The 27,959-nt window shown below is 50.6% G+C and overlaps 12 protein-coding genes across 12 annotated transcripts; 6 read left to right on the top strand and 6 right to left on the bottom strand.

Moving 5' to 3' along the window:
* Window positions 1–665: 665 nt before the first annotated feature.
* Window positions 666–2,107, top strand: NECHADRAFT_94798 (uncharacterized protein; the record flags this gene model as incomplete). The annotated part of the gene is made up of 3 exons (XM_003040128.1): window positions 666–1,039; window positions 1,100–1,799; window positions 1,865–2,107. 3 exons carry the CDS (start codon window positions 666–668, stop codon window positions 2,105–2,107), a joined length of 1,317 nt encoding a protein of 438 aa, XP_003040174.1.
* Window positions 2,108–2,685: 578 nt separating this feature from the next.
* On the top strand, window positions 2,686–3,246 carry NECHADRAFT_44521 (uncharacterized protein; the record flags this gene model as incomplete). The annotated part of the gene is made up of 1 exon (XM_003040127.1): window positions 2,686–3,246. One exon carries the CDS (start codon window positions 2,686–2,688, stop codon window positions 3,244–3,246), a length of 561 nt encoding a protein of 186 aa, XP_003040173.1.
* A 402-nt stretch (window positions 3,247–3,648) lies between these two features.
* NECHADRAFT_44533 (uncharacterized protein) lies at window positions 3,649–5,628 on the bottom strand (the record flags this gene model as incomplete). Its single annotated transcript, XM_003040116.1, has 3 exons — window positions 3,649–3,742; window positions 3,821–5,368; window positions 5,423–5,628. 3 exons carry the CDS (start codon window positions 5,626–5,628, stop codon window positions 3,649–3,651), a joined length of 1,848 nt encoding a protein of 615 aa, XP_003040162.1.
* Window positions 5,629–5,875: 247 nt separating this feature from the next.
* Window positions 5,876–8,624, bottom strand: NECHADRAFT_44504 (uncharacterized protein; the record flags this gene model as incomplete). The annotated part of the gene is made up of 5 exons (XM_003040115.1): window positions 5,876–7,024; window positions 7,082–7,938; window positions 8,102–8,352; window positions 8,407–8,461; window positions 8,507–8,624. 5 exons carry the CDS (start codon window positions 8,622–8,624, stop codon window positions 5,876–5,878), a joined length of 2,430 nt encoding a protein of 809 aa, XP_003040161.1.
* A 548-nt stretch (window positions 8,625–9,172) lies between these two features.
* Window positions 9,173–10,788, bottom strand: NECHADRAFT_94796 (uncharacterized protein; the record flags this gene model as incomplete). Its single annotated transcript, XM_003040114.1, has 5 exons — window positions 9,173–9,871; window positions 9,926–10,047; window positions 10,112–10,235; window positions 10,288–10,681; window positions 10,763–10,788. 5 exons carry the CDS (start codon window positions 10,786–10,788, stop codon window positions 9,173–9,175), a joined length of 1,365 nt encoding a protein of 454 aa, XP_003040160.1.
* Window positions 10,789–11,144: 356 nt separating this feature from the next.
* Window positions 11,145–11,945, top strand: NECHADRAFT_44498 (uncharacterized protein; the record flags this gene model as incomplete). The annotated part of the gene is made up of 1 exon (XM_003040126.1): window positions 11,145–11,945. One exon carries the CDS (start codon window positions 11,145–11,147, stop codon window positions 11,943–11,945), a length of 801 nt encoding a protein of 266 aa, XP_003040172.1.
* Window positions 11,946–12,370: 425 nt separating this feature from the next.
* NECHADRAFT_44502 (uncharacterized protein) lies at window positions 12,371–14,259 on the bottom strand (the record flags this gene model as incomplete). The annotated part of the gene is made up of 6 exons (XM_003040113.1): window positions 12,371–12,588; window positions 12,648–12,752; window positions 12,800–13,274; window positions 13,308–13,560; window positions 13,616–14,041; window positions 14,108–14,259. The coding sequence occupies 6 exons, from the start codon at window positions 14,257–14,259 to the stop codon at window positions 12,371–12,373; spliced, it is 1,629 nt and encodes a 542-aa protein (XP_003040159.1).
* Window positions 14,260–15,278: 1,019 nt separating this feature from the next.
* NECHADRAFT_44489 (uncharacterized protein) lies at window positions 15,279–17,712 on the top strand (the record flags this gene model as incomplete). The annotated part of the gene is made up of 6 exons (XM_003040125.1): window positions 15,279–15,573; window positions 15,634–15,920; window positions 15,986–16,232; window positions 16,291–16,485; window positions 16,543–16,734; window positions 16,781–17,712. The coding sequence occupies 6 exons, from the start codon at window positions 15,279–15,281 to the stop codon at window positions 17,710–17,712; spliced, it is 2,148 nt and encodes a 715-aa protein (XP_003040171.1).
* A 198-nt stretch (window positions 17,713–17,910) lies between these two features.
* NECHADRAFT_44490 (uncharacterized protein) lies at window positions 17,911–18,390 on the bottom strand (the record flags this gene model as incomplete). Its single annotated transcript, XM_003040112.1, has 1 exon — window positions 17,911–18,390. The coding sequence occupies one exon, from the start codon at window positions 18,388–18,390 to the stop codon at window positions 17,911–17,913; it is 480 nt and encodes a 159-aa protein (XP_003040158.1).
* A 713-nt stretch (window positions 18,391–19,103) lies between these two features.
* NECHADRAFT_44487 (uncharacterized protein) lies at window positions 19,104–20,849 on the bottom strand (the record flags this gene model as incomplete). Its single annotated transcript, XM_003040111.1, has 6 exons — window positions 19,104–19,449; window positions 19,509–20,127; window positions 20,191–20,263; window positions 20,331–20,505; window positions 20,597–20,660; window positions 20,714–20,849. The coding sequence occupies 6 exons, from the start codon at window positions 20,847–20,849 to the stop codon at window positions 19,104–19,106; spliced, it is 1,413 nt and encodes a 470-aa protein (XP_003040157.1).
* A 1,145-nt stretch (window positions 20,850–21,994) lies between these two features.
* Window positions 21,995–23,583, top strand: NECHADRAFT_44531 (uncharacterized protein; the record flags this gene model as incomplete). The annotated part of the gene is made up of 4 exons (XM_003040124.1): window positions 21,995–22,207; window positions 22,285–22,509; window positions 22,579–22,643; window positions 22,704–23,583. 4 exons carry the CDS (start codon window positions 21,995–21,997, stop codon window positions 23,581–23,583), a joined length of 1,383 nt encoding a protein of 460 aa, XP_003040170.1.
* A 1,472-nt stretch (window positions 23,584–25,055) lies between these two features.
* Window positions 25,056–27,913, top strand: NECHADRAFT_62337 (uncharacterized protein; the record flags this gene model as incomplete). The annotated part of the gene is made up of 8 exons (XM_003040123.1): window positions 25,056–25,373; window positions 25,434–25,994; window positions 26,051–26,167; window positions 26,223–26,504; window positions 26,556–26,819; window positions 26,880–27,057; window positions 27,108–27,397; window positions 27,446–27,913. The coding sequence occupies 8 exons, from the start codon at window positions 25,056–25,058 to the stop codon at window positions 27,782–27,784; spliced, it is 2,349 nt and encodes a 782-aa protein (XP_003040169.1). The 3' UTR covers window positions 27,785–27,913.
* Between the last annotated feature and the right edge of the window lie 46 nt (window positions 27,914–27,959).

Raw genomic sequence — 27,959 nt, 5'->3', positions numbered from 1 at the left:
GTCAGGATGCTACTGATGTGGCAACTGCGTGTTTTTTTGGTGTTGTGACCGGCCTCGCTGCATGTGGCACGAGAAGTCCATCTAACAATCATGATAACACGGGCACAAATCGCCGAACCATAAAACTGAGTAGATGTAAATGGAATGGACATATAATTGAATTTCACTGTATTATAATCTGATTTAAAAGGGGTTGCTCACCAACTCCCGTTGCCGTCTGATATTGAGACATGTAAAATCTCACCTTCACTTGGTTTCTTGATGTTCGTCTTCTCACTCCAAGGCAGGCTCTGCTCGTACAGATCGGGATGTGTGTATTTCCTACTCTATGATGCTCGGAGTGACGGCTGCTTACAGCCGTTGTCAAATCTCACGGGCGAGGGTGCCGAGTTGTAGCGGGTCGGCGAATGAACCCCCTGGTGCCGTTGCGAGGGGGGAGGGCCGCCCACATTTCCGACGCCCTCCCCCTCAAAGCCGACCAGGCCGCACACAGCTCTGGTAGACCCGGGCGACACAACGAGATACAGGCATGTCTGAAGCTGATGAAAATAGGCAATAACAATAAAAGAAGGAGATCCTGTACCCATGTCTACATGATAACATCGTGAAAATTCACAAGCACTCCCTAATCTGGCTAGTTACTCTCTAATCACGCCAAAGTCATCATGACCCGTACATACGTTAAACGACCCGCTGCTTCCGGTGCATCCGGGACCAAAACAAACGGATCACCGGTTGATGTAGCGGGAATAGTGAAAGGAGTGATCGACACCATTCGTCAGCAGGGCGACGGCGCTGTTCGTCGATACAGCGAGCAGTTCGACAAATGGTCTCCTACCAGCTTCGAGCTATCTAAGGAGGATATCGAGAAAGTCTTAGCCGAGCTCCCGGAGCAGGTGATCCAAGACATCAAAACGGTTCAGGCAAATGTGCGGAAATTTGCCGAGGCCCAGAAGAACTCACTGAAGGAGTTTGAACTCGAAATGGCCCCTGGCGTCGTGCTGGGTCAAAAGAACAACCCAATTGACTCTGTCGGCGCGTGAGTTCCCTTGGCAGCCTGTTCCCTCATCAAGTTGTACTGGGCTGACCGTTGATACAGATATATCCCAGGCGGGCGGTATCCATTGCTGGCTTCAGCGCACATGACTATCCTGACTGCAAAGGTAGCTGGTGTGAGGAACGTCGTAGCTTGTACGCCCCCAGCCGCAGGAAAGCTTCCTCTGGCAACAGTTGCTGCCATGCATCTCGCAGGAGCAGACCGGATATTCATTCTTGGCGGCATCCAGGCTATCGCAGCCATGGCCGTTGGAACTGAGACAATCCCAAAAGTGGACTTTATCGCTGGCCCAGGGAATGCCTTTGTTGCTGAAGCCAAGAGACAGTTGTTTGGAGAGATTGGCATCGATCTCTTCGCTGGGCCAACTGAAGTGTTGATTGTCGCTGACGAGACGGCTGATCCGTACACGGTCGCTACTGATCTCCTTAGTCAAGCCGAGCACGGGCCGGACACGCCAGCTGTTCTGATAACTACCTCGGAGGATCTGGCCAAGCGTACTATAGAGTACTGCGACCAACAGTTGGCCTCTTTGAAGACAGCAGCTGTGGCCAGTGTGTCGTGGCGGGACTTTGGTGAGGTGATTGTCACTGACACCATAGACGAGGCTTATCAAGTTGCCGATGAGTTCGCCTCAGAGCATGTCCAAATCCTCACGGCAAAACCCAGAGACGCCCTCACCAAGATGCAGCATTATGGCGCCCTTTTTCTTGGGCCTATGACTTGCGTCTCATTCGGCGATAAGGTGAGCAGGCACTCTCAAACCGTTCGACCACTCTCTCGCCATACTAACCAATGTCTTTCGCATAGTGCATCGGAACCAACCATGTTCTGCCTACCAAGCATGCAGCTAGGTACACTGGAGGGCTCTGGGTGGGCAAGTTTCTCCGTACCGTCACCTACCAGGAGGTCACATCTGCTGAAGAGAGTGGCAAGCTTGGCCGCCTTTGTGGTAGAGCTGCTAGAGTAGAGCTTTTTGAGGGTCATGCGAGATCGGGGGATATCCGCGCAAGCCTGTACCTAAAGGATAAGTTTGACTGGGTCAAACCTTAGAAAGGGGACGTTCTATAGGATGCATTCATCACTTCACTCTCTAGCTATAACATCGCTACAAAAAGCTAGTGACTTGCCCCTCGCAAGGTTTCTCTGCTATTAAAGGTCTATTTTAGAATCAATTACTCTTATATCTTTACCAAAATTGTACCATGTAATGCAACTGTCCCATCTCTATGTTGGAGAGTGCACGGCAAATGTGCATTATGGCTTCGATATTTCTCTCAATATCCTAGACAAGTATTGTAGGGGAAACAATGTTGACTGACAGTCTCTCTTGCACCTTCACGAATCTTGCTTACCAATTGAATACCGGGCGTGTGTTCTTCCGCTACTCCAAAGTCCTGGGTTCGGAACCGTGCTTCGCCCGCCTCGGAATGTGGACTCGTGCGAGCCGGGAACGAGAACGACAGCCGAGTGTGGGCAAGCCTCGACTGCCCATCGGCCCCTAGAAACTACCTGGAATTACCGATTTTCTGTATCATCTCGGGAGTATTTGAGTGGCATATCGATCTGGGTTGGAAGCATTCTGGCCATGCACATTAGTTACCCCTTTTGGATCAAAGTCTTCATACACAATGGCCTCATCAGACAACACCCGCAAGGATATCAGACCAATCCAGCGGTTCATTACCACGCACACATCCGACGGAAAGACTACCTTTTCTGATGCCATATCAGAAGAGGCTCCCTTTCAGACTCTCCCTGACAACGTCGACTTTGCCCTCTGCTACGCCACAGACCAGTTTCCCGTCGCGCTAGAAAGTGGCCGAGATATCGACACCTACCAACATTATACCCAAAATCTACCTGGTATAACCATCCCATCGGGTACCGTCTTGAGAGTGGTAGACATGCCCCCTGGTGCATTGTCTCCGATGCATCGCACTATCAGCTTGGATTTTGGAACCGTTCTTGAAGGCGAAGTCGACTTGATTCTGGACTCTGGGGAAAAGCGGACGATGAAGAGAGGCGATATTTCGGTCCAGAGAGGAACAAATCACGCTTGGAAGAATAGGAGTGACACATCGTGGGCAAGAATGTTGTATGTTTTGCAGCCGGCTGAGCGTCTGGTAATTGCGGGCAAGGAAATGACGGACAATTCGACGGACACAATTCCTGGGTATGACGAGGATTGAAACGTAGACGAAAGTCATCATAGCTATATAGACAGTCAATTTGTTTCTCAAGTCCAAGCTGCCTCTTCTTGTCATCATGGAGGCTTTGTTGCCGGCAAATCATCCCTAATTATCTGGACCTACAACAGGTACGTGTTGGGGCGTTGTTGTGGTTGGGGTTGACATGAGGGAGATGATGGACAGGGCGATTGTCAGCATCAAATAAACAAAGCAGTGGCCTACGAAATTGACACGAGCGCATTTGGAAGCCTTTGAATATTCATTGCAAGAAAACCAACATTGAAGATACTGACTACTACAGGTCAAATGACATGGAGTTTGAGTGATGGCTCGTGGTTTATGCTCCCTTTCTATGTAACTCTAAGTTAACTTGACCAAGCGTTGTACCCTAATCCACTCCATTTACTCTTTTGGGGGTATAAACGGTAGAGTGACATAGTTGACCAGGTTGGGCCCGAAACAGATATGGTTTATGCCCCGAAACTTGCTCGGAGCTCTGATGATGTTGTAGTTATGGTCAGTCTACTTGGTTCTATCTGCAATGGCATAAAGGTCAGGGTCTTGAATCACTCACCTATCAGTCTCGTCATCGTGCTTGAAAATGCCACAGCCCTGAGTATCGCCGCTGGCAACCTCAAGAACAAGTCTCGCGCCAGGCTCGAGGACCACATTCGTTGGCCACACCTCGACATCGACCTCGTAAAGCTCGCCAACAATGACTGGCTGCAAATCTGTGCTCAGATACTCCCTCCAAGGGAGATAGTCTCGATGTTTGGGATGCGAGGTGTTGACCCGGCGGAGACTGACTCTAAGCCAGCCTTTGGTGAGAGGAACTGGATCACCGGCTGTTCCTGTGTAAAAGACTTCGTTACCATTAGGCGAGATGTGACGCAGTGTAATGAAGAGATCAATATCAGAGGGCGTATGACCCCCAGGTAGCGCGCTGACACTGACAACAAGGTGGGCCACAATGTTGCCAGTAATTTCCGTCTCACGCTCGAATGGATCCGTGATGAACTGAATGAGCTGTGGATTTTCCAAGGTTCCCAGCGCTTCGTACGATAATTTAACCCGTGTTTCGCTTGCGGCCTTGACAACCTCAAGATCCGGCGTGAGTGTCTTGTTTGGTGTCAAATACCACTTCTTCCATTGTGTCCGACTGATAGGCCATTCGTTCTCGGTGCGGCGTGGATAAGTTCTCTCGGCGACTTCATCATTGAAACCGACATCGCCTTTACGCAAGACCATGTCCACGCGTGGCACGTTCCCAGTGGTCCAGCCAGCTTCATCCTGTCCCTTGAGAAATGCGTCCAGGAACGAACGCTGTATCTCGACCTCCTCTTTGTAATAAAAGGGTAGGTCATGTCGACCTGTGATGATTCGAAGCCACTTCTGCGAGGAACCCGCATGGTAGAATCCCTCAACGTTTCCACGTAGATGGAGTAAAATGCCACCCCAGTTTGCGACGGATAAGAGAGGGACCTCGATATCACCCATATCGTACTCTTTAGACGCGTAATATTCATCATCGCGAAAACGATAGAGACGGTTATCGATGGTCTGATCCTGGCGGTTCTGGGCTCTCTCCTCGGCTGAGAGGTTTCCCTCGATAGACTCTGGCGAGGACTTGGGCCGCTTTGGTCCTTGGCCATCAGTCTTTGCATCCAAAACGATCTCCTCGTCTCGAGGTCTGCCGTACTGGTTCGCCACAACTTGGCGATTCCACCAGAATTTGATGAAGTTGTTGGAGAGAATTCCTCCGTGGCGACATCGATCACGATAATAATCAGACATTCCTTCCCAGGGGATAATAGCAGCGAGCCCCTTGGGCTTCCGGGCAGCCACACGCCATTGACTACCAGCGTAGTAGCTAATGCCCAGTAGGCCTACCTTTCCGCTGGACCAAGGCTGCACGGCGCACCATTCGATTACCTCGAAGAAGGCATCGCTAGTCCCTCGTGACATGGTGTCAAGGAAGCCTCTCGACTGCCCAATTCCGCGCTCGTCGGCCCTGACTACTGCGTATCCTTGGCTGGTCCAGAAACCAGGGTCAGGTGTCTCCCACGCAGAATGGGCCGACTTGTGCTCCGGGTTGACTTGATCGAATGATTTGTCATAGAAGCTATTGTGAGTTAGTTGGACTGGTGAGGGAACAACGGACTGAGCTAAAACATACTCTCCATAGAATGTGTCTTTCCCATAAGGGCCGTAAGTCACCAACACTGGCACTTTTCCACCCTGCTCTGTAGATTTCGGGCGGTAGACATTACACCTAACGAGTCCATTGCTTGACTGGAGCGTTATCGTCGCATTCTGCTCATACACATAAGGAAACGAATCAGTGTCCACGGTGTGTAGATCGTGGCGGATTTCTGTCGGCATGTTTGTTGAGCTTTGGAGTAAAGATTCTACAGTGCGGAACTTGAAGCTGTGATTGTTGACACTCAATGACCGTTTCAATTGATATGGTGTATTATCTCTCAGTCGCTACGTCTCGTGCTAGAAGCCCGAGGAGGAGGTCCGCTCGGCCCCTCCCCCGCATCCCCGGACATGGACACCCGGCTCCCGGCTGGACGGGGCCGATATGGAGAGACAAAACACGACGTGCTCGGTCCAGACACTGTTTGTATCAAGCTGCACGGTAGTCTCGGATACTTGTTGCGGCCCGTCCGAGATTGCCGAGCAACTGTTGAAGATTCTCGACCAGAGGCGGAAGAGCCTCACAATGTGCAAAGTTGGCCCCCAAGATTCCAACAACATTGTCAACAACCGCTTCCTGGTCCATCAGTGAGATAGACGCATCATCGGTCTGCGAAGAATGTGGTTTAATTGAAACCATGGTTGGTTTTCCACGGCTGATAAACCTCTGTATAGTCGGCGAGTCGGGCCCATTCAGACAGACAGCTGCGCCTGTTGGCTGCAACGATTGCTCCTTGTCAACTTCATTGACTTGTGAGACCACCGCGTAAGCCCACAAGGCAAGGTTGGCTTGGTAGAGGGCAATAGTGTAGAATCCTCGAAGCCGGGCTGGTGCGAATTGCTCTGCTGCTCGCAGGACCTGGCCAGCATGCCAGATGGCCTTCCTCGCCTCCTCACTACTAGCCCAGTCCAAGAGCAGGGGCAGTGCGTGACGTGCATCATTTTGGTCTCCCTTGCCTGCGAAGAGTTCAACATCCTCAAATGGCATGTGCAGGTGCATCTGGACTAACTCGTATAGTAGCGTAGATGACGCATCATGTGAGGGTGCTTCCTCCTCCGGCATGTTCAAGACAAAGCATTTAAGAGTCTGCAATATCTCTTGGTGTCGAAGCTTGGATGCTGCATCAGAGTGTTTTGGCTTGCCCAGCACAGCGTCCGCCTGGAGGCCTTGCCAAACCATGCCCCAGATCCCGCAGAGTATGATCAACCGACAGAAGGAGATGTCATATGTGTCGTCAATCTCGGCAGACTCTCGAAGATATTCCAGCAGACTCAGCCTGTTTTCGTGACGTTCTTTTCTCAAGTACTGGGCCTTCCACGCTTCCGCATTCGGGGCAAGCCACAAGTCTCTTGACTCAGGCATTGGCGTCTTGAACTCGGAGAAAGACAACAGCGGCTGGGTTGACATGCCGATACTGACTTGAGTGTCCATGATGAATGTGTGGTATACCAGTCGGTTAGAGCTCTCTTGTTCAATCCATGCCAGCCACTTCTTTTGCAATGCATCGCCAGCATCCTCTGGTAGCGGAGGAGAAACAGATTGATTGGATCTGCCAAATTTACCCCCTCGTCGTAGCATCTACAACTCATTTAGTATGCAAAAGCTGACCATTCGAGACATTGAAAGAGGAAATACCGTGTATGGCATCTGACGCTGGCTCTCTGCAATCTCCATCTTCCTCTTAAGACCGCTCCACAGACCCATCTCAATATCAAGGACAAAAGCTTGTAAAGCGTCCAGAGCTCTCGTCAATGAGTTGGCCTGCTCAAACATCTTGGGCAGTGACACGCGCACCACCTCATGAAGAGAGAATCCTAGTGAATGCAAGATCTTTGAGTCGGCAAATGTGGTTGCAATATTGACGAGAGCCAAGATAAACTCTGGGCCTTGCTCATTGAGTTCAAACGAGGGACCATGAATGAAAGAGTCGGGCTGGTTCCGATGATGAGTGAAGAAGCTCTGGATGAGCTTGGATAATATCTCGGGAGTTGGAAATGCTCGGATTATGGCCAGTTTGCTCTCGGGCTTGCAGGCATTCAGCGTCAGCAGCAACATCTGGTCTCTAAGGCTGCTATGAAGCGGGCTGAATTGTTGAGAGGGGCTCTCATCGAGACCTGACAATATGATGGGATCATGTGGACTCTCTCCAAGGACGGAGAGAGCCTTGGTATTCGAGTTGATATGATCCCGCTGAGTAGGCTCCCACATGCCCAATGCAGATTCCTTATAGGCTGCATGGCCAAGTGCAAGAGGTCGACCATCAGAGTCAAGTTTCTGAGGTTGCGTGGGAGCAACGACAGAAGACTTGGGTTCTAACAAGATTCCATTATAATAGAATGAAGGGCTGCATGGTAAATCTCCGAGTCCCATGGCAACATCGTCAAACCTCATGTCACTGTCAGCTCTGAAGTCCAACAGACCGTGAGATTGAAGCGGATCATATGCAGGGTCGATGCTAGTCCAATCGATTTGCTCGATTGAACGGCCAGGGTCTCCATGTGTCGGTGTCATGACGCCTCGTAAGAAGCTTGAAAAGTCATGTTCAAGAAAAGGCAAGTGATTGGACTGCTCAAGGATGGATGAGGGCTGGGTTTGCTCTATTTGATCTCTCAGTTAGCATGTGAAACGAATAAAATAGAAACATGTTGTACTCACCGTCCGTTGTTTCTGATCCGGCTTGCGTTGTACGCTTCTCTCCAACAACGATACTCCGCGTTTCCCGTTCACAGGAGATACCTTTGGAGACACAACGCTTGCAAGATGCCTCCTCGTCGCACTTGAGTTTAGCTGCTGCACATGCCTTGCATGCTTGGGACACCCGAGGCGCAAGAGCTGAGGTACGCTTCTGTCGCTTGCTTCCAGGCTCACTGGGGTCGTGACATGTTGCATGGCGCTTGAGCAGGTCTCTGTTTACGTCGAATTAGCGCGTTGCTCGATTTCAGGGAGTGGTTAACACCAACTGTCGTCCAAATGCCTTGTCGCACACCTCACATCGAAACGGTCTATCCTGCAAGTCTTTAAGGTTTCAGTTAGAGGTTCACGAGAAGAGGGGCGACTAACGAGATCGTATGTGACGCGTGAGATGATCGACGCGTCCAAAGGCTCGCTGGCAATAAGAACACTGAAAGTGGTTCCGTTGAGTCACTGAGGAAGGTTTATTTTCCTGTGAAGCGTCCATGGTCTCTGGGGTGTCGAAGGGCACGACACATATGAAGATAGGGAAGAAGACGGCATCTGATATGGTCCTGAGGCATCCGGACCCTTGCCGTCTGGACTGCCGAGCTTGACTGAAGGAGGAGGCTACCCCGCAAAAACCCCAGATCGCGTCGGGAGTCCACACAAGAACGGAGTTTTCACAGCCAATCATCTTCTTCTTGAAGCATCTGAATCCCGTTAATTGGCAGGGGTTTCCATCCAATCGCTGAACCGGAAGTTGATCCGCAGAATCCATGATTTGTACTAGCGTATTGTGTGGAAAAACGCGATGATGGAGTGAAATCAGGAGCAAAAAACAAAACAACCCACCACCATCTAAGAACTGATCTCTTCATAAACAACTATTACTTATTTCTAATAACTTATAAAGATTGACATACGATATAATTAAGACTGTTCATACCTCAAACGCAAATTCTTACTGGTGAATATCCCTTAAAATGTTGATTCCTTACTAAAGTTTGCCAGCTATAGGGTAGTGAGTGGTCTTGGTTGAGTAGCTTCAAGCAACTACGCATTTTGCAGACCATTGACACCGCTCTTATCCCCTTCATCTAGATAACCAGCAATGGTTCCACGAGAATCCCACTTCTTCCTGATATCCATCAATCGTTTTCCCTGCTCCTGCCCCCAGAACCTTGTCAGACGCTTCTGGAAGTCAGAGTCTCCCAGATACGCTCCATCAGATTTACTCTTGATCTGGTCCATGATCTTCGTAACCCAGGATTGACACTTGTCGTCTTCGGACTCGTCTTCTGAAATGACATAAGTGGCAAAGTAGTGATCGGTTTGCATGGAGAGAGCCATGTCGTCCATGGTGCCATCCTCAACACTCCGCCTTGAACCTGGTGCCATCGAGTACCATAACGAGAAAGACTTTTTGGTAGGTAACGAAGTGAAAGACTCTTTGAGTAAGGAGACGACATCTGCGTCGTTCTGTACGTAGCAGTTGTCGACCGCATACCTGTGACCATCTGGGTTGGCGGCGTGTTGGTCGTCGTATTGTTCAGCAAGCGACGTCGGCTTGCAAAACCATGAAGTCACATGTCCTGGCGGTGCCGAGTCTTCTGCGGGTTGCAGCGCGGCCCGAGCTTCCTCCTCGCTGTCTTTGAACGTCACAAACAGGATCGTGATATGCTCTCCCTCTCGTCCTTGTATGTGGTTTCCCACTGCAACGATTTCTGTGCTCTCATCGAAATCAGATGTGATCTGGGTTTGCTGGTGAGTAACGTGCTAAGAATAATAAAGGAGAGTTCAACATACCCCGAGAACCCATGAAAATGCTCTTTCGTAATCCTTCTTCTCGTAGATGTAGATGGAGGATCGCATGTGGGTGAAGGCAGGAATTGTCTGCAAATGAAAGCGGGTTACGACCGCTGGAAACCCTGGTAGAAAGTCAGGACTCTAGACTCTGAGTCACGGTCGCATCCTCTGTGTCTGCTGACTTACCTGGACCTGCTCCCCTCGCTGCCCAATACAGATTACTGTTGTTGTTCTTATCGCAGTGCTTCTTTTCTCCGTTGGCAGTAACCACATCGACAGCCAGAAGCCTTTCGCATGCGAATCCCCAATTCTTAATGTCCCACGCGTCAGCAGCATCCGGATTGTCAGTTCTGCATAATTACCTTGCAATTCCACCCCATGCCCCCTTGTAGCAGAAAACCTCCCAGAGCAACCTCCGGGCAGTGACCGCCGGGAAACATGCGTCCACGTTGTCCCAGCAACTTGTTGACCATTCTTCCTGTCATACTGGGGGACACTTGCGCCACTCCAGTGTCTTCATCCAATAGAAAATCATGATACTTGCCCAGATCAATCAGAATGGCACCCTCCCTCACACTCCAGGCTGCCCAACTGTGCCCGCCGGACCGTACTGACACTCGTGTCCCCAGAGTACGTGCGAGAAGAACAGCTTCTACAATATGTTCTTCTCTGGTGGCTTCGACAACGGCCAGCGGCTGCCTTGACGGCCGCCGGTGATTGAAGACACGGCCGACCCTGGCCTTGTCCCAAAGGACGCTGTCTTGCCAGATGATAGGGAATGAGGGGGGTAGCTTCGAGCGGGCAAGCGCGATGTCTTTGTGGTTGGCCATGATGAACGGGAATGGAAAAGTTGTTGATGACATGTGTCTGGGTGAAAGTGCTATGTTGGATGTGGTGCTATGTCGATCAAAGTTCAGGTAGCTAAATACTTGCGTTGATTTCCATAAGACTAGCACTAAACTGGTTCACTTACTCTTCAATCCCTTCCCTCCGGAAAGAGGGAAAGAGATGGCTGTCCAGACGCAGCAAAGGACGCATGCGGGCACCCTCATCCGGGCACTCCGGGACCACCCTCCCACATCCCGAGAACGCGGGGAAGAGGCGCGTTGCATCGCGTCCATCCCCACATCTAGAAACGGCTAAGAAGTGCCATGGTCGGTTCAAAAGAATGCACGGGGTTCAGTAATCCAATCGTGGTAATGAGACATCCATTTCAACAATGTCTCTAACATACACTACACCAAACTCGACAGAATTGGCATCACAAACTCTGTCAGGAAAAGTGGCCATCATTTCAGGCAGCGACAGTGGAATTGGCTACGCTATTGCGAGAGAGCTCGCTTCTCGTGGAGCACATATCGCCATAAATTATCCCTTCTCATCTCTTGCGAGCAATGCCAATGAAGCAGCCGCGAGACTACCAACCAGGTCTATTGCTGTTTGTGCCGACATGAGCACAGTCGACGGTCCCAAAACCTTGGTAGAGTTAGCTGTCCAAGAGTTTGGTCGACTGGATATTGTTGTCAACAACGTGGCTATAGCAGTCAACAAGCCGTTTGAAGAGCAGACCTTGGACGACTGGGATCTTCTGGTCAACATCAACGGACGAGCGACTTTTCTTCTTACACAGCAAAGTCTTCCCCATCTCACCAAAGGGAGCGGACGAATCGTCAACATCTGCTCGGCGAGCTCACGTGGTCCTCCCCCGTTACAGACTATCTACGCAGGTACGAAGGGCATGGTGGACTCCTTCACAAAATGCTGGGCCAAGGAATTGCCTCCAAAGTACGGCTGCACAGTGAATGCCGTTTCTCCTGGACCGACTGAGACAGAAGGCTTTCTTGCGGCTGGGGAGGAGGCTATGCGTGTTTTGCAGCCAACAATTGATGCTACGCCCGCGGCCAAGCGAATGGGAAAGCCGGATGAGATTGCTTTTGCCGTTGGGTTTCTCTGCGAGGAGCGTGCAAGCTGGGTTAATGGTGTTCATTTAGCTGTCAACGGTGGTCTCCACATTGACTAGTTCTGTTAAATTGAATTCCCTTGATCATGACTCAACGATGCCTTTGGGTGTTTAATTTCGTACTTTAGCAAGTATGTGATCATTGTGAAATCTCAGCAGCTTAGGCTGTCATTGACGTACCTAGATGACTTGGATTGAATAGAGACTCTGCCGTGACTGATTGAAGACTTGGTACGGGCATTCACAACCGAGCCAGAGGGCAATCGGCCTTGGTATTACTTGGGTGTTTATATTAGGGTAAAGATGACTCCCCGAGTTGTGCCATGGTGATGCGAAGCGAAGAAATAATACAGAAAACTCTTTCGAGCCGAGATGATATTGAGTCAAACTATTTCCTCCGGTTTCGTCACCTTACGCCCCGGTCAAGATGCCGAGCCCCTCTGTACTTGGTAGCCGAGCTCAGAGATGGAGGCCTGAGGAGTCCCTTACTCGCCAACCTCACGATCCTCGTGCCAATGTGCCAAGCGCTTGACAAAGGGCCAGTTCCAGGTAGCATGGCGAATTCGACCACCCCAGATGTACATGGGAATCCACATCAAGATAACGCTCCCCGAAATACCAGCCATGGCACCAAATGCATTGGAATATCCAGACTTGGCAATCCATGGGTTTGTATAGAATGAAAGAAGGAAGCCGAAAGCAGCTGAGTAACAATGGTTAGCACAGAGCACCTCCTTCTTACGCAACGCCTATGAGACTCACACTTGAATGCATGCTGTGTCACAGCAAGTTCTCCTGCCACGGGGCGGTAGCCATCGATAGTATAGACCAGGCTGATGTTGGTGGCCTGTACAATTGAAAAGTTCACTGTGAACTCTGTTAGCGTTTTTCTTCTTGATCATGAGTCAACTCACAAAGACCCAAGCCAATGGTAGGCACGATCCAGTGTAATCCCTTATCGATGCCCACTCCATACAGCACAAGAGCAAGTGGTGCAGTAACGAGAGAGATTGACACAGCAGGGAGTCTCATTTCCGGGTGTCGGATGCCATTATTGCGCCGAGTTAACCAGTCAGCTACCATGTCGCTGAACCGGCCACCAAAGAAAGCGCCAATACCGGCTCCAACAGGGCAAGCGATGAAGCAGAGACCAGACTGCCATGCCTCAAAGCCATAAAGGGTATTGAAAGCGACAGCAAAGTTGGAAGTAATGGCAACGAGGAATCCAATTGTGACAGACATCATCAGCGTAGCCCAAAGAACCGGAGGAAGAGTTAGGAGGATGACTGGACGGAAGAAGAGCTTGAGGATCGACTCTTGAGTGTGGATGCCACTGAAAAGGGCCAGGCTTTGCAAATATGTGCGCTTTGGTGGAAATCTTTGAGATGGCTGGCTTGTTGATGCAACTTCGGCTTGGACGACCTCGGGATCAATTTCCTCGGCTTTGGAGCTTTGGTTCATGATGTGCTTGTGCTGAGTGACCGTTCGAGGCTCTTCTGTATCCCCTGCACGGTTATATCTCGTCTCTGGAAAGGCAAAGATGATCAGGGTGGTGCAGGACCCGATCAAGGCAACGGATACCCAGTAGATGTATCGCCAGTGCAGGTCCTTGGTGATGAGTCCAGCGATGATGATACCACAGCCAACTCCTGCAGACAGTGCGGTAGTGTAGATGCTAGAACACTTGTTAGATGATTAATTCTAATCAGTTTACCGGACCAAAGACTTACGCCATAATGGTGCCTCTCTCATGAAGAAAGAAGAGATCAGAGATGGTCAATGGTGCCAGACACTCGGCAGCGCCCGAAGCAAATCCCATCATAATACGCGCTCCCAATGAACTGTTATATGAAGTAGCACCGCCAGCCCATGCCGAGAAGGCAGTGTAGAGAGCGAACGAGACAACATATATCGGCCGTCGGCCGAACTTTGCGATGAGGGGCATCCACATCAAGTTCGACATGCCTTGAAGGAGCGCAGTGCTGGTAAAAAAGTACGCAACCTTGGCGATGTTGCCGCTGAGGTCGGGACCTGGAGGACCAAAGAAGTCTGTGGTGATGCTTATAAGAGCGACGGATGGGCCGGCCGCCAGGAAGTTGCTAAAGAAAATGGCGAACGAGACGAGGACGGCAAGGTAGACGCGGTACGGCTTTGACCTGTGTACGATCCACGGGGTTAGCGGTATATCCTCAAGAGAAGGCATATTGATTGAGGATACGAACCAATTCAAAGGGTCATTGGGGTCATCTGTTGGAGTCGGAATGAGGATGATGTCGTTTGTTTCTTCATGACGAAGACGGAGTTCTCCAAGAGTATTCTCCTGTCGCGTCGTGGTTTCGGCGACCTTGTCGCCTTCCGCAGTGATTGTTGACATTGTGCCAGGTGTCACGAAGACAGACGTAGTTGGAGGATGATGGACAATAAATCAGAAAGATATGATTAATTGATCAAATTTGGAGGACCATCAGTGAAGGTTAAGATGACTGGAGAGCGTAACGGATGGATGTATTTATCACCTTGCAGAGATGGTGGTGAGGTCGAGATAATTTGAGACTTATCTCTGCGACGAATGAGAGAAGGGCGAGGAAACCGGTGACCCTGACCCTGCTCGGTACGCGCGGATGAGGGGAGGAACAGATCCTGGGGTTGTGGCTTGGCCCTGAGCGCGCGAACCCCATGGGGTTGCCCAGAGCGGTCTAGGCACTTCTGAAAGCTGAGAAACTCTAATAGACTCCTGAATTGTTACAGAGGTACGGCAATAGGGATTCTTGCAGCAGTTGGTCACAGTCACAAGGATGGAAATAGGAACAGAAGAGAGAAATTAGCAGTGAAGCATCACATTTTTTTTCTTTTTTGTTTCTCGATATCTTTCTTAACAAAAGGGTTTATGTGGGTGAACAACTAGGCCGCTCACTCATTATGCCCCCAAGTCTCTTGTGGTCAAGGATCAGAACCACCAGAAAGGATGCCAAGTCTGTCTCTACTGTTGGTGCGCCTCATCTGCAACACGGAGTGTCATGATACACCGAATACAAGCAAGAGACACACCTTCTTCACCTTTCGGGGGACAACAGTTTCGGAGCTGGTCCCCCGAAAGCAATGGACCACATCCCGAGACTCAATCCCCCTCATTACCGAAACCCCTCATTGCCGGCCCCTCCAACAAGGAGTGACAGGAAGATGGTGGGCCGGGACCATAGCAACTATCGATGGCCACCGCCCGTAGCATTAATGCTAGCGGCAATGAACTTTGGTTGAGCGAGCGTTTCCGGGGTATTGGTCAAGCATGGATTAAAATAGCTGAAGGCGAACAAATTGAAGAACAGAAAGCTCGGCAATACTCACAGCTGAAGTGTCTATCCGCACCCAAGAGAATTCACCACTGACCTCAAGATGGCCACTACCCAATCTCAAGTCACCAATGGCACAAACGGCGTCAACGGCGCGCCCAGAACCACAGCCAACGGCTCTTCATCAAGTAACAGCTCTGATGGACTGCATATCATCATTATCGGAGCCGGCATAGGAGGCCTCACTGCTGCCATATACCTCCGAAAGCAAGGCCATCATGTCACTCTCCTAGAACAGTCCCGCTTCGCCAACGAAGTAGGGGCAGCCATGCACCTCGCACCCAATGCCAATGGATTGTTGCGTCGCATTGGCCTATTCGCAGAGGATATTGGCGCGAGTCTGTTTGAACGGGCAAGTCGTCTTACTGGAGTTCAAACTTGATGGTAGCTAACTCGAGATTTCCTTGCACAGATAACCGAGTTTAACGCAAATAACGAGCAATTGCGCGATGTCGATCTTACAGAATCAAACAAGCAATGGCAGCATGCCTGGCATTTGGTGCATCGAGTGCGTCTTCATGAAGAGTTGAAGCGCCGTGCTACCTCTCACGACGGCCCCGGTGAGCCAGCAGAGCTACGAACCTGCAGCCGTGTCGTGGACGTCGATCCCACATCAGCGACAGTCTGGCTAGAGAACGGAGATAAGATCCAAGGGGACCTCGTGATCGGCGCAGACGGTGTTCACGTAAGTGACGACCCCCTACTACATCCCTTTCGACACTAATCCATGGTGTCTTTCCCCCCAAATAGTCCAAGTCCCGCTCCAAGGTTGTGGGCAGAGAAGTCAAGCCTCATAGCTCAGGCAAGAGTGCATTCCGCTTCCTCGTTCCTCGCCAGGCTGCTCTTGATGATCCCGAGACGGAACGGTTCGCAAAGATCAATGGGCAGCTGATCATTTGGTATGGCCCAGACAGGCGAGTTGTCATGTACCCTTGCGAGGACAACAGTCAGTTCAATTTTGTCTGCATTCACCCTCGCGAGGAGAGCGACCCGGGAAGTGTAGAGGGTAGGTTACCTGCCTCCTGTGTGGCGATATGCGGCTGACGAATGAGTAGATTGGAGCACCGATGCCAACAAGTCTATACTCCTTAAAGTCTACGAGAACTTTGACCCTGCTCTGGTCAATCTTCTAGGCAAGGCAGACGCGAGCTCACTCAAGGTGTGGGAGTTGCTAGACATGGAGGTCCTCCCATCGTGGACAAAGGATAGGCTGGCACTCCTCGGCGACGCTGCTCATCCATTTCTGCCCCGTGAGTAGACAAACATCTCCATACCAACCCTGAAGACTAACTGATGTTGCTATCCAGACCAAGGCCAAGGTGCTGGCGTTGCGATTGAAGACGCTACGTCCTTGGCAGTTGTACTCCCACGTGGTACAGTGCCAGAGCAGGTCCCTGAGAGATTACGGCTTTATCAGGAGTTCCGCCTAGAACGAGCGCATAAGATACAGCAATTTTCTCGTCAAGCTGGGCGTGATGGAGTGGACAAGGACTTCGACAGTAAGATTCCCGATCAGGCTTCATTGGACAAGGACTGACCGCTCAGTGATGGAGTACACCAACTACAACATGGGCCACGACGAGTGGGATTACTCCACCAACCGCTTCCGCAAGTGGGATTGGGCCCAAAAGCCTCATCTATACTGGCGAATGCCCATCTCGTTCGGCCCCTTCCCAGGTCCACGTCAGACTTTCAAAGGCAAGCCGCGAGTTGCCACTCATTCAACATTCACTACTGCTTCCGTCAAATTCAAGACGTCACGTACGGTTCTGCAAAACCTGTTTCCGTCGTCCTCTTTCCGCTTCAAGAGCCCCGGAACAGTTGCGTACGCGAGCGTCTCGCAGACAACGCTGAACAAGATGGAGTGGCTTGGCGGCTCCGGGTATCGCCACATAGGACTGTACATCCATGGTGTTCAGTATGTTCAGAAGGACGGAACAGTGCTGAATGGTACCTTTTTGCCTCTGTTATTCGAGAGCCTTACCGATCCCATTGTCAGTGGCCGGGAAGAACTTGGCATGCCAAAACTGTATTGTTCCGTCGACATCTGGCGCCGGACAAATAGCTACAGAGTTCAGACTGGATGGCAAGGCGTCCAATTCGGGTCTCTTACACTGGATGGTCTGAGGGAAGCTGACCTGAGTTCCTCTAAGGGTACCATCGGTGGAGAGGACGATGATGGAATCTTCGCATACAAATACATTCCCAAGGTGGGAGAACGAGGCCAGGCAGATGTGGAACACGCCACCTTTGTGCCCCACGCTGAAGAGTCCAAGGTCGTACCAAGCAAGGTACAGAGAATCTTCACTGCGGACAAGGCGAGCTTCGAGTTTGATCCACACGATTGGGAAGCCTTGCCAACCCTTCACCACGTGATATCCAGGCTGGCTGAAATCCCCATTTACGAGGTGATCGGTGGAAAGGTGGTGGAAGGTGTTGGTGTACCGGATGTTTCCAGTGCTCGGAGGATTGATTGATTGATGGGTCTAGTGTTTTGCAGCTATCTTATGCTGAGACAAGATGATATCGTATGAGGAAAAGGTTGGAATCTCAATACCTCATAACGTGATCCCTCAGCATCACTGTGTAGTTCCATGTATTGATCAAATTAATCAGCTTCACAAGGCTCCTTTGATTGTCATGCACACGCGTGGCTCTAAACTATCGATGAAAACTTAGACCGCTAATAGACCAGGGCTCGTTGGGCGCGAAGTTCCCTTCCTTTGATGTGCCAAACAAAAGTCCTTTCCATAACCCGGACACTCGGGGTCGCACACCCGTGGGTTGTTCGGATGCTTCTGAAGTGCCGGATCAAGTGGAGCGGTCCCAGATACCTCGCCCGGACTTGGCGTCGGGGAGACATGGCTTGCTCGACTCCCTTCAGCCATTTTCTCCGCATCCTTGTGGTTGGTTCTATCAGAGCTTCCGACAGCTACCTCCTCCTCCGCTTCCGCTGCCGTGGCCTTCTTCTCTTGCCTCTTCTTTTTGATCTTCTTTGTAATAGCGTATCCAGACCAGAAGATGACGCTCAATGGGCAGCAGACAACCTCTGCGTAGCCGCCTCCGCCGAACAGCGCGCCGAATCCCTTTGCGGGGGCGGGAATTTTTGATGCTGTTTCATCTCTTTTGTTTAGATCGGCCATAGAAAAGGGCATCGTGGGCGGCTGGGCTGCGGTGGTATTTATTTCGAGTTGCTTCTTGTCCGAATACGGCTTTGTAGACTTGGAGCGAGCAGGCTGAGAGGTCTGGTATTGATTCTGTTGAGTCCTTTCGCTGCACTGTCAAGGAAACAATAGAGCCCTACCTCAAACCAGGTGAGTATAAGCTTTCTAGTGGCAGTGTTTTTGGCCTCACTTACTCTCATCTTTCTTGGGAAATGGCAGGAGAATGCTCTGTTAAAACCAGCATGAGGCTCTGCGCATTGTTCGTTGCTACGTTATGACGTAGCGAGACACATGATATCATCATGCTGAAAGAAGCGCTGATCTCGGCCATGCTGTCTTATTCACGAGTGGGAGGCTTCTAAAAGGCATGCAAGTAAGAAAGCCACATCATACAAGTAACCAATAAGACAAGGACTTGTGACACAGTTTCCTTGGTTTCCTTGATCGCCATGCCAGACTGCATGGTAGACGTCCATTCCTGTCCCTATGCATAAAGTAAGGTTAAATCAGCGCTGCTTAAGCGCTTGATGAAAAAGGGGGGTGGCTTCTTAGCGGCCGCATGGAAACAATTACTCTTTATATGCAACTTTGAGTTAGGCCTATCTTAAGTCACAATAAGATACGGAAATACTAAAAAGAAATTCAAGTAGAATATACAAAATCATAGTATACATCTCCAATGAATCTCGTAATGTAACCTCCCACTAATGTTTTATACTTGGCTCCAAGTTCACCTGCTTCGCTTCAGTGTCCCGCCATTGATCTATATCTTCTATAGTCGAATCCGACAGGCTCTCATTAGGCAGTCTATCTTGGATAAGATGAGATGACCAAGTCGTGAAAGGGGCGCTAACATAGAATATGACGACGCTGATAATGAGATTTGCCATGAGAGAAGTGTTCCGCGTGGCGCCAACAGCGTACGAAAGAGCCGACCCAAGCGATTCACCAGCACGCAGCAAACCCATGGACAGAGATACACTATCGGCTTCCACGTCGAAAGTCCCGAGAGCCCAGAAGAGCCAGATGCTTAATGTCTCGTACGCGACACTGTCCGTGAGTGTTAGCAGTCTGAGCCATGAAGAGTAAGTTGTGCGGTGTGTGCATACCGGTAAAGAACAAAGACGACAAGTCCCTCGCCGTATTTTCTATCACTCCAATCAATTGGCAGCGGAGGTTTGTCGTCCCATCGGGCCTGGATCACCAAGTTCCAAATCCAGACAAGTGTGAACAAGCCCAGGACGAAGTACCAGAGACTTCGCCCCTGGAAAGATCGGCTCACTCGTTTTGTATCCAGCCACCATCCCGTCAGCAGGTTGGCAATGCAGCCAATGATGGAGATGGTAAAGCTGGCAAGGGTTCGAGCGCGAACAGTGTAGTAAGCAGCAAGATAGTTTCCTTGGTATGTTAACCCCCATTGCGACGCGATGAATGCTGGGACCAAGAGAACCACCTCCTTGCGTCTGAACTGGTGGATGAAACCGTGCAGTTCAGATCTCCAGGTGCGGTTTGGGTTGGCAAATCTGGGCTTTTGGCCATCTGTTCGGACCAGTTTGTGAGGGGAAGAGATCAGGAGTGAGAGGGGCAGGCCGAGACACTGAAGACCGACGAGAACGAGGTAGGTCTTAGGCGAGATGGACCCGGTGCTATTGGCGTTCTTGTTAATGCCAAGCTGGATGGAAGACGCAATGATGGAGCCGAGTTTATTGAGAGTGAGCCAGATGGAAACTGCGTATGACTAGAGTTAGCCATGACTACCACGCGCTTTGACGGAAGAAGACGAAAACGTACTGCATCTACCGCGACGGGACATCTCCGGATATGCCACAGCTATGGTCCCTTCTCCTTGCCATAAAGCAGCCGCCTGCAGAGGTTAACAGTCGGATACACCGTGACACTGACACTGAAAGGGAGAGGGATGGCAGGCATACCGAGAAACCACAGGTTACGGCGCCAAATATGAGGAACCATTGGGTTCCCCAAACGCTGTTGCAGTATAGCGCTGCTGAGTACGGGGCATATCCCAGGGTGCCAAAGACGACAACCCACTTCATGCCGACTATGTTTCCGACCACGGAGGACACAGGCGCGCAGACAAACATAATTCTTGCCACCATGTAAGCAATTTTTCTCGTTCAAAGTCCTGCCACCCCGGAGACCTAGGGCAATGGAGGAGGGTTTCTGATGGAGAACGTACCCGTAGGTGATGGCATTGGACGCATTTACCACGTACGGCTCAGCTTGGCCGCCGCCACCGAGACCTTGGACCACAGTCAGTAGCGACTCCCCAGGTGTTGGAATTTATATTACAGACTCATGATAGCGGTCCATATACCAGGCTGGGTGAAGCTGACGAGCCCGAGTAGAATAGCTTGGAAGTAGGTGCCACGATAGATGTTTCTGAGCCAACCAGCCGAAGCAGTATCGCTGTTTGCATTAACAGCCCCCATGGTGATAAACGGTATTATTGCAATTGCAGTCAATGAGCACACAGCAAAGTTAGTATGGATGATTCCCAGAACCTGTATCATCTCATCCGGGGCATTATATACTTATTATCCAGACACAAGCATCACCGAGTCATCGGGCGACTGTCTTTTCGACAAGACTTGGTTGTCCTCCTTTCTGGTCTCATATAGCGCAACTCACAAGGAATCTGATGTCACAGAAGCTATCGATGGCACCAAACCCTTACGAGCTTAGTGCTCAAGGGGTTAAGCAGTCCGGGTCGAGGGATTGGGATTGTTGGTGTGGAGTGCCCCGCATCGAAATTCTTCGAAAAGGAACGACACGCCCATGTAGTTCAGGTTGCTGCTGTATGGAGTACTCACGAAGTGCAGCCCTGGGTGCAGATTTGCTGTCTTGACATAGGTACCTACTGTATAGAGATGGACGCCATAATTTCCACGCCATGGCAATGCATCTCCTAAGACGTTACTGTGTACATAGGCTTGTAGCATTGGACGCAATCATGTGTTCTTTGTTATAGTTGAAGCCTGGCGCTTGATGGAATAGCTGAGCCAGAAGACTGTACGCAGGCTCGAGGCCGCGCGCAAACGCATCTAATGTCGCCCAGGAAAGTCGTATGATGCGTAGTGCGCAGTAACCCACCTCACAGTCTCACCTGTCTCTCTGCCATTGCTTTTTTTTTTCTTTTGCCAATCTCAGAATCCGGACTGTTTTGTAATTTCCCCGCGTCACGACATTGGTGACCAAAGCCATCGCCATCATGATCTGAGGAGGACATGTTCCAAATGACAGTCAAAGCCGACAAGTCGTCATCGCGCCACCGGATAATATCACTGATATGAACTTGGATAGAACTCTTGACTGGCTCTGTTAATTCTGTGTACGTCGCACTATGGCACGCGAATGAGGAACCCCGGGGCAATTAGTATTCTGTTCGGAGCAAATTAGTAACATGTCCGATCGTCTGGGGAGCGGGGAGGCAGCTTCTTTATCGGCAAAGTGACGGACAGTGCCTTGGGGGTTCTTTTTAAACAACAGCTCTCTGTCCTGATAGCAACACTGTGGTTTGCAATTACTGGCCCAAATACGCCGGTTAAACACATGAGGCAGCAAGACACGACTCGCAATGGCTGAACCCGAGACTGCAAACAAATCCCAGGCCAAGAAGAAGCTTATCCTCAATGCCTTCGTGGAGGCATGTAGTGGGCATCAGTCACCCGGCCTGTGGCAACATCCAGATGACCGCTCATCCGAGTTCAACACCCTCAAGCATTGGGTCGAGCTCGCTAAGCTACTGGAAACAGCTGGCTTTCATGGAATCTTCATCGCAGATGTTTTAGTATGTCGCATGAAGCTGATTTCATCACTTCTTTATGATTTGCATTGGATCGAGACCGTAACTGACTACGCCTAAAGGGTGCATACGACGTATACAAGGGCCCCAGAAACGTTGGACCGGCTGCAGGCTCGGGAGCCCAGTTTCCAGTAAACGACCCGCTTGGGCCAGTTTCTGCCATGGCTGCGGCTACAGAGAGTATCGGGTTCGGACTCACTGTCTCGACGACCTTTGAAGAGCCGTACCATCTTGCGCGGCGACTCAGCACGCTTGACCATCTAACCGGTGGAAGAGTCGGCTGGAACGTAGTAACGGGCTACCTAGAATCAGCTGCCCGTAACCTCGGGCTTGACAGGCTTCCTGATCACGACCAGAGATATGCCAAGGCTGATGAATACATGGATGTGGTATACAAACTCTGGCAAGTACATCGTCGCCTGTCTCCCCAGCAGCGACTCGCAAGGCACATTTCAGGCTAACAATAAATGTCAACTCGCAGGCAATCCTCTTGGAGGGATGACGCTGTTAAGCTCGACCGCCAATCTGGGGTCTATACTGACCCGGAACTCGTCCGCACGATCGACCACGTTGGCAAATTCTACAACGTTCCTGGCCCTCATATCTGTCAGCCCTCACCACAGCGGACGCCCGTAATATTACAGGCCGGTACCTCTTCCGCCGGGAAAGCTTTCGCAGCCAAGCACGCTGAAGCCGTGTTTGTTTCCACTCTCGCTCCGGGCATTGTAGCTCAAAACATTGCTGATATCCGTGCGAAAGCCCGCGAGCTTGGGCGTGACCCGCAGGCCATCAAGTTCCTCGCAATGGTTACTCCTGTTTTGGGCGCAACCGAGGAAGAGGCCCAGGGCAAGTATAACGAATATTTGAGCTATGGATCCAAGGAGGGCGCACTCGCTCTCTTCGGGGGCTATACCGGCATCGACTTGTCGCAATTTGACGATGACGAGGAGCTACAATACGTCGAGTCCAACGCCATCCGGACGTCTGTGGAAACATGGGCCAAGTATGTTGCACACGTCCCCAAGTGGACTAAAGGTGCTATCGTAGATGAGATGAAGATCGGTGGCCTCGGGGCCACTATCGTTGGAACCCCCGAGCATGTAGCAGATGAGCTAGAAAGATGGATTCGAGAAGCAGACGTAGATGGCTTCAACTTTGCCTACGCTCTGATGCCAAGAACGTTTGAGGAGATCATCGAGTTTTTGCTCCCCGTCTTGAGAAATCGTGGGCTCTTCTGGGAGGGTTATGAAGTTCCCGGGGGCACGTATCGTGAGAACCTTTGGGCAAAGAAAGGGGCCGCAAGACCTCCCTCTAACCACCCTGCGGCTAAGTATCACTGGAAGAAGCCGGAATGGAGCTGATAAACGCCCGTTTGTAGCTAGTTAGTGATGAACAAGTCGCGCCGATCAAAAGTTCCTCAAAGACACCTACCAATTGAGCGCGCAGGTGGATGGCGTGATGCATATTCCGGATAAAGCGGCACCAACAAACCTCTGATAACCAGACTTTCGCCCTCGTCTTGATTGTATGGCTCGACTACCTTCCGCATTTTCTTTCCCAGCTTTCTGGTTACAGATAGATCCGGGCGAGCATTTATCCTAGGTCTCCAAAGGTTCCAAGAAACAACTCAATACTTGGATCTGAAGAGGGCGTCCAAAGTTGGCCCCTATCTCCAAGTTGGCTATCCTCGACATATCGCCACCACCTCTTTAATCCGTTCTTATCGTTATCATTACAGTGAGATATATGTCGATCCATGAGCTTCTTGTTGGACCAAAAGGAAGTTTGCCTTGCTAATAGATGTCTTTTGATGCTGGCAGATTTGATATATCAGACATCGCAGCTCTCATGCTTCCTCTGTCCCCGTGAAAAGTACCTCCATTCTCAACTCCTGAGTTGGCATACCTACTACGTACTACGTAGTATCTACTTGAAGCTTATCACTTATTAGGTGCTTACACCCATGTTCTAGAATGCTAGACTAGCCATTTACGTACAGAGTACGGTCCACTCTCATTGTCACGGCCAGGGAAAAAGTTCCTGACTGCCGGCTTTCCGAATCGCGAACCAATCACCGGTCTGTGATTATCGGAATCTGAGACCCTTTCTGTTCATGGGCCCCGGTAAAATGGCATGTCGCAATCAAGCACCGACCAACGTCGGCCGCTACCAAAGCCAATCAACATCAAGCAATGTGTACGACGGTACTTCATCCAAACATAAGTTCCTGTCCAAAACGGCAGAGGCGGTTTCATCTGCGGCTCTTCCGGAGATGCAACCAACACGTAGTTCAACCCTCGAAGACGAGAGCAAGCTGCCACATAAGGCAAGGCCAGAACCCCCCCCCCCCCCCCCCCCCCCCAACTAGAAGGGAACTCAAACTACACAACCCGAAGCTGTCGCCCCTCGATGTGGACGAGGACAATGGTAGAACCGGTTACAATCTCGGGAGGCTAGTACCAAAAGGGCAGGAGGCCAAGTCTCTAGCCTACTGCAATGAGCCCACGGGACAGGAGCCAACAACCGGATATACCACACATGAGGCAAAGTACCAAGAGAGAAGAATTCGTGTCTGCAAAAGGTCCCCCGGGTCATTGGGAGCGTCCATCGCCACTTTATTGGATCGAGGTTCTAGAATCGACAGACGTTGCATTGGCTCATTGTCAAGGGCGATGGTATCAACCAACACGAGTCCAACCATGAAGTTTCAGATAGATAAAAGCAAGTCGATCCTCGACAATCGAATGAGTTTGAAGCACCAGACACATCAATTCAACGGCGCAACGCAACACAGCTGTGTTCTGTTACACTACAGCTTCTCCTCTTTGCCAACATGTCGGCCACCAACGTTGAGCCCAAGGGGCCTCACGGCCCCGAGGATACTTTTGAGACCTCGGTTTTCCCAGTTTCTACCCCGGATGTTGTCGATGAGAAGACCGTTGACTACTCCAAGATCCATCCTATGTCTAGTCAAGAGCACAGTGACGAAAGCGACCGCAGTAGCAAGGATGTTATCATCGTCACCGGCGCCGATGCCGCTCGTCACCTGCTACCCATGAGGGACGATCACGACAATGCCTTGACGTTTCGAAGCATGCTTTTGGCCTCTGGCCTTGCCTGCTTCCAGGCTGTCATGTATCAGATCTACATTGTAAGTAGACCAGACCCTTCAATTCTCTACCCATGACCGAACTGACCCGTCTACCAACAGTTTAAACCTACCAACATCACCATCCAGGGAACCTTTATCGTCCTCATCTCCTACTTCATCGGCAATGCTTGGGCCTTTTTTCTTCCCCGTGGCGACAAGATTGAAGCCCGATGGAGAGCCGGAGGCAACACAGGCTTGCTTCCCTTCTGGATTAGGGCCATCAAGTTCATCAATCCTGGACCCTGGGGTCTGAAGGAGCATGCCATCTGCTCCATCACGGCTACTTCGGCTTCCAATGCTGCCGCTAGTGTCCAGGTCTTTGCTGCCCAGGATCTCTTCTACGACATGCCATTGAGCGCGACTACGGTTATTCTGAGTACCATCTCCATCGGTCTGTTCGGCTACGGTATCTGCGGTGTCATGCGTCCAGTTACTGTCTGGCACGTAGATGCTGTCTTCTGGAGTAACCTACCCACTGTCAAGACTCTACAGGGACTTCACTGGCAGGAAATCAAGAACTCTAAGCCTCTGCGTTATTTCTGGTACAGCTTCACCGGCATGTCGATTTATGAGTTCTTCCCCGCCTACATCTTCCCTTGGCTCAATTCGATTTCAGTTCCGGTATGTACAAACCAAGACGAATCATCATTTTGCTGTTGCTCATGTGTGGACTTTAGTGTTTGGCCGCCATGAAGGCGACTGGCGACAAGGCTGCGACTCTCACTCGAGTTTTTGGTGGTGCTACCAACAACGAGGGCCTTGGTCTCTTCAGCCTCTCTCTTGACTGGCAATATGTGAGTTGCCTGTTCTGTAACTCTCGCGGCGTGCAAAGCCTCCTGACAGCTCTAGATCACATCATTCAACACCTCCCTTCCTCTCCCTCTCCAGGCCCACATGGCAATTGGATTTTTCTGTTGCTATATCATCATGATCGGTATCTATTACGGCAACGGATGGGGAGCCAAGTCGCTTCCCTTCATGTCCACCCGACTTCTCTTGGAAAATGGTACAACATACCCCATCGCCGAGGTGTTCGAAGGCGGCGTTCTCAACGAACAGCGATTGTTTGAGTATGGTCTTCCCAGGTTGACGGGAACATTTGCCTTTGCCATGTTTATGGCCAATGCTGCTGTGAGTGATAAGCTTCGGTCCATTGTATTGCTTTGTCTAACTGTTTTGAAGATCGGGGCCCTTTTGCTTCATTGCATCTTGTTTTGGGGCAAGGATGTTGTCAAGGCTTTCAAGAGCGCAAGGGAAGGCCGGTATGATGATCTTCACCATGACCACATGGCAAAGAACTACAAAGAAACCCCTTGGTGGTGGTACATCTCCATTCTGGTTGGCAGTTTCATCCTTGGCCTCGTTGTCGTCGTCAAGGAGAACATTACCCTCCCAGCCTGGGCATATGTGGTCTCGCTCATTGTAGGCATCATCATTGCGCCAGTGGTAAGATTTATCTTCTCGATGATCAGTTGTGTGAGCCTGTGTTGACTGTTTTACTTCTAGAGCACTCTGCTTTACTCTCGTTATGGGAATGGAATTGCCACAAACAATCTCTCCAAAATGCTGGCTGGTCTTATGCTGCCAGGAAAACCTGTTGGCAACATGTACTTTGCTGCTTGGTCTCACAACGTTATTTCTAATGCTGTCAGCCTGTCTGGTGATCTCAAGATGGGAGAATACCGTAAGTGTCGGTTGCAAAATGACAGAACATGCACTAACATACCAATAAAGTCAAGATCCCACCTCGAGTCATGTTTCTCACTCAAGTCTGGGGAACCATCCTGGGAGGCTTCATCAACTACGCCATCATGATCAGCATCGTTGGCAGTAACCGAGAGCTCCTCCGTGATGGAGATGGCAACTCGTCCTGGAGTGGCGCTACGATGCAGTCGTACAACACCAATGCAACCTCTTGGGCCCTCGCCGGTTACTTGTATAAGCTTGGCAAAACTTATCAGATTGTACCCTTCGGCTTGCTTGTTGGTGGTGGCTTGGTCGTCCTCCACCGAATCTTCTACAAGGTCAGTCACCCTGAACCATTCTCTCGCATCACGACTGACATGACCTAGTTCTACCCCAAGATCAAGAACTTTGATGTTGCAGACATCAACTTACCCCAGTTTATCCAGTTTGCTGGTTACATCCCCTACAACCAGAGCCAGACTTGTGTTATCATGAGTCAACTGATCGCAGGCTTCTTTGTCCAGTTCTACCTCCGAAACTACCGCCCACGCATCTTCAAGGATTACTCGTACCTGGTGACTGGTGCTTTTGATGGAGCCAGTCTCACTGTTCTCTTCATCCTCTCCTTTGCTGTGTTTGGCGCCGGTGGCCCTGGTCATCCTTTCCCTACCTGGTGGGGAAATAACGCCGATGGGAACTATGATCATTGTCCCGTACCTGAGTAGGGTTGGCGGAGGCATGGGTGAGGTTGATTGTTACGAATATGGGTATGCTGCGAGGACAAGTTATTGAGACGAGTGGCCACGAAGAGATTCCAGCTATAGCCAAGTATCAAACGTCTGTTCAGAACCTTATGATCAAAAGTCTATCTGAAGCAGGGATAATGACTAACTATAGTCC

This window comes from Fusarium vanettenii (assembly GCF_000151355.1).
Source record: "Fusarium vanettenii 77-13-4 chromosome 7 genomic scaffold NECHAsca_79_chr7_4_0, whole genome shotgun sequence".
Classification (NCBI taxonomy): domain Eukaryota; kingdom Fungi; phylum Ascomycota; class Sordariomycetes; order Hypocreales; family Nectriaceae; genus Fusarium; species Fusarium vanettenii.
The sequence above is the reverse complement of the archived record's forward strand: the minus strand, read 5'-3'. Positions and strand labels throughout refer to the sequence as shown.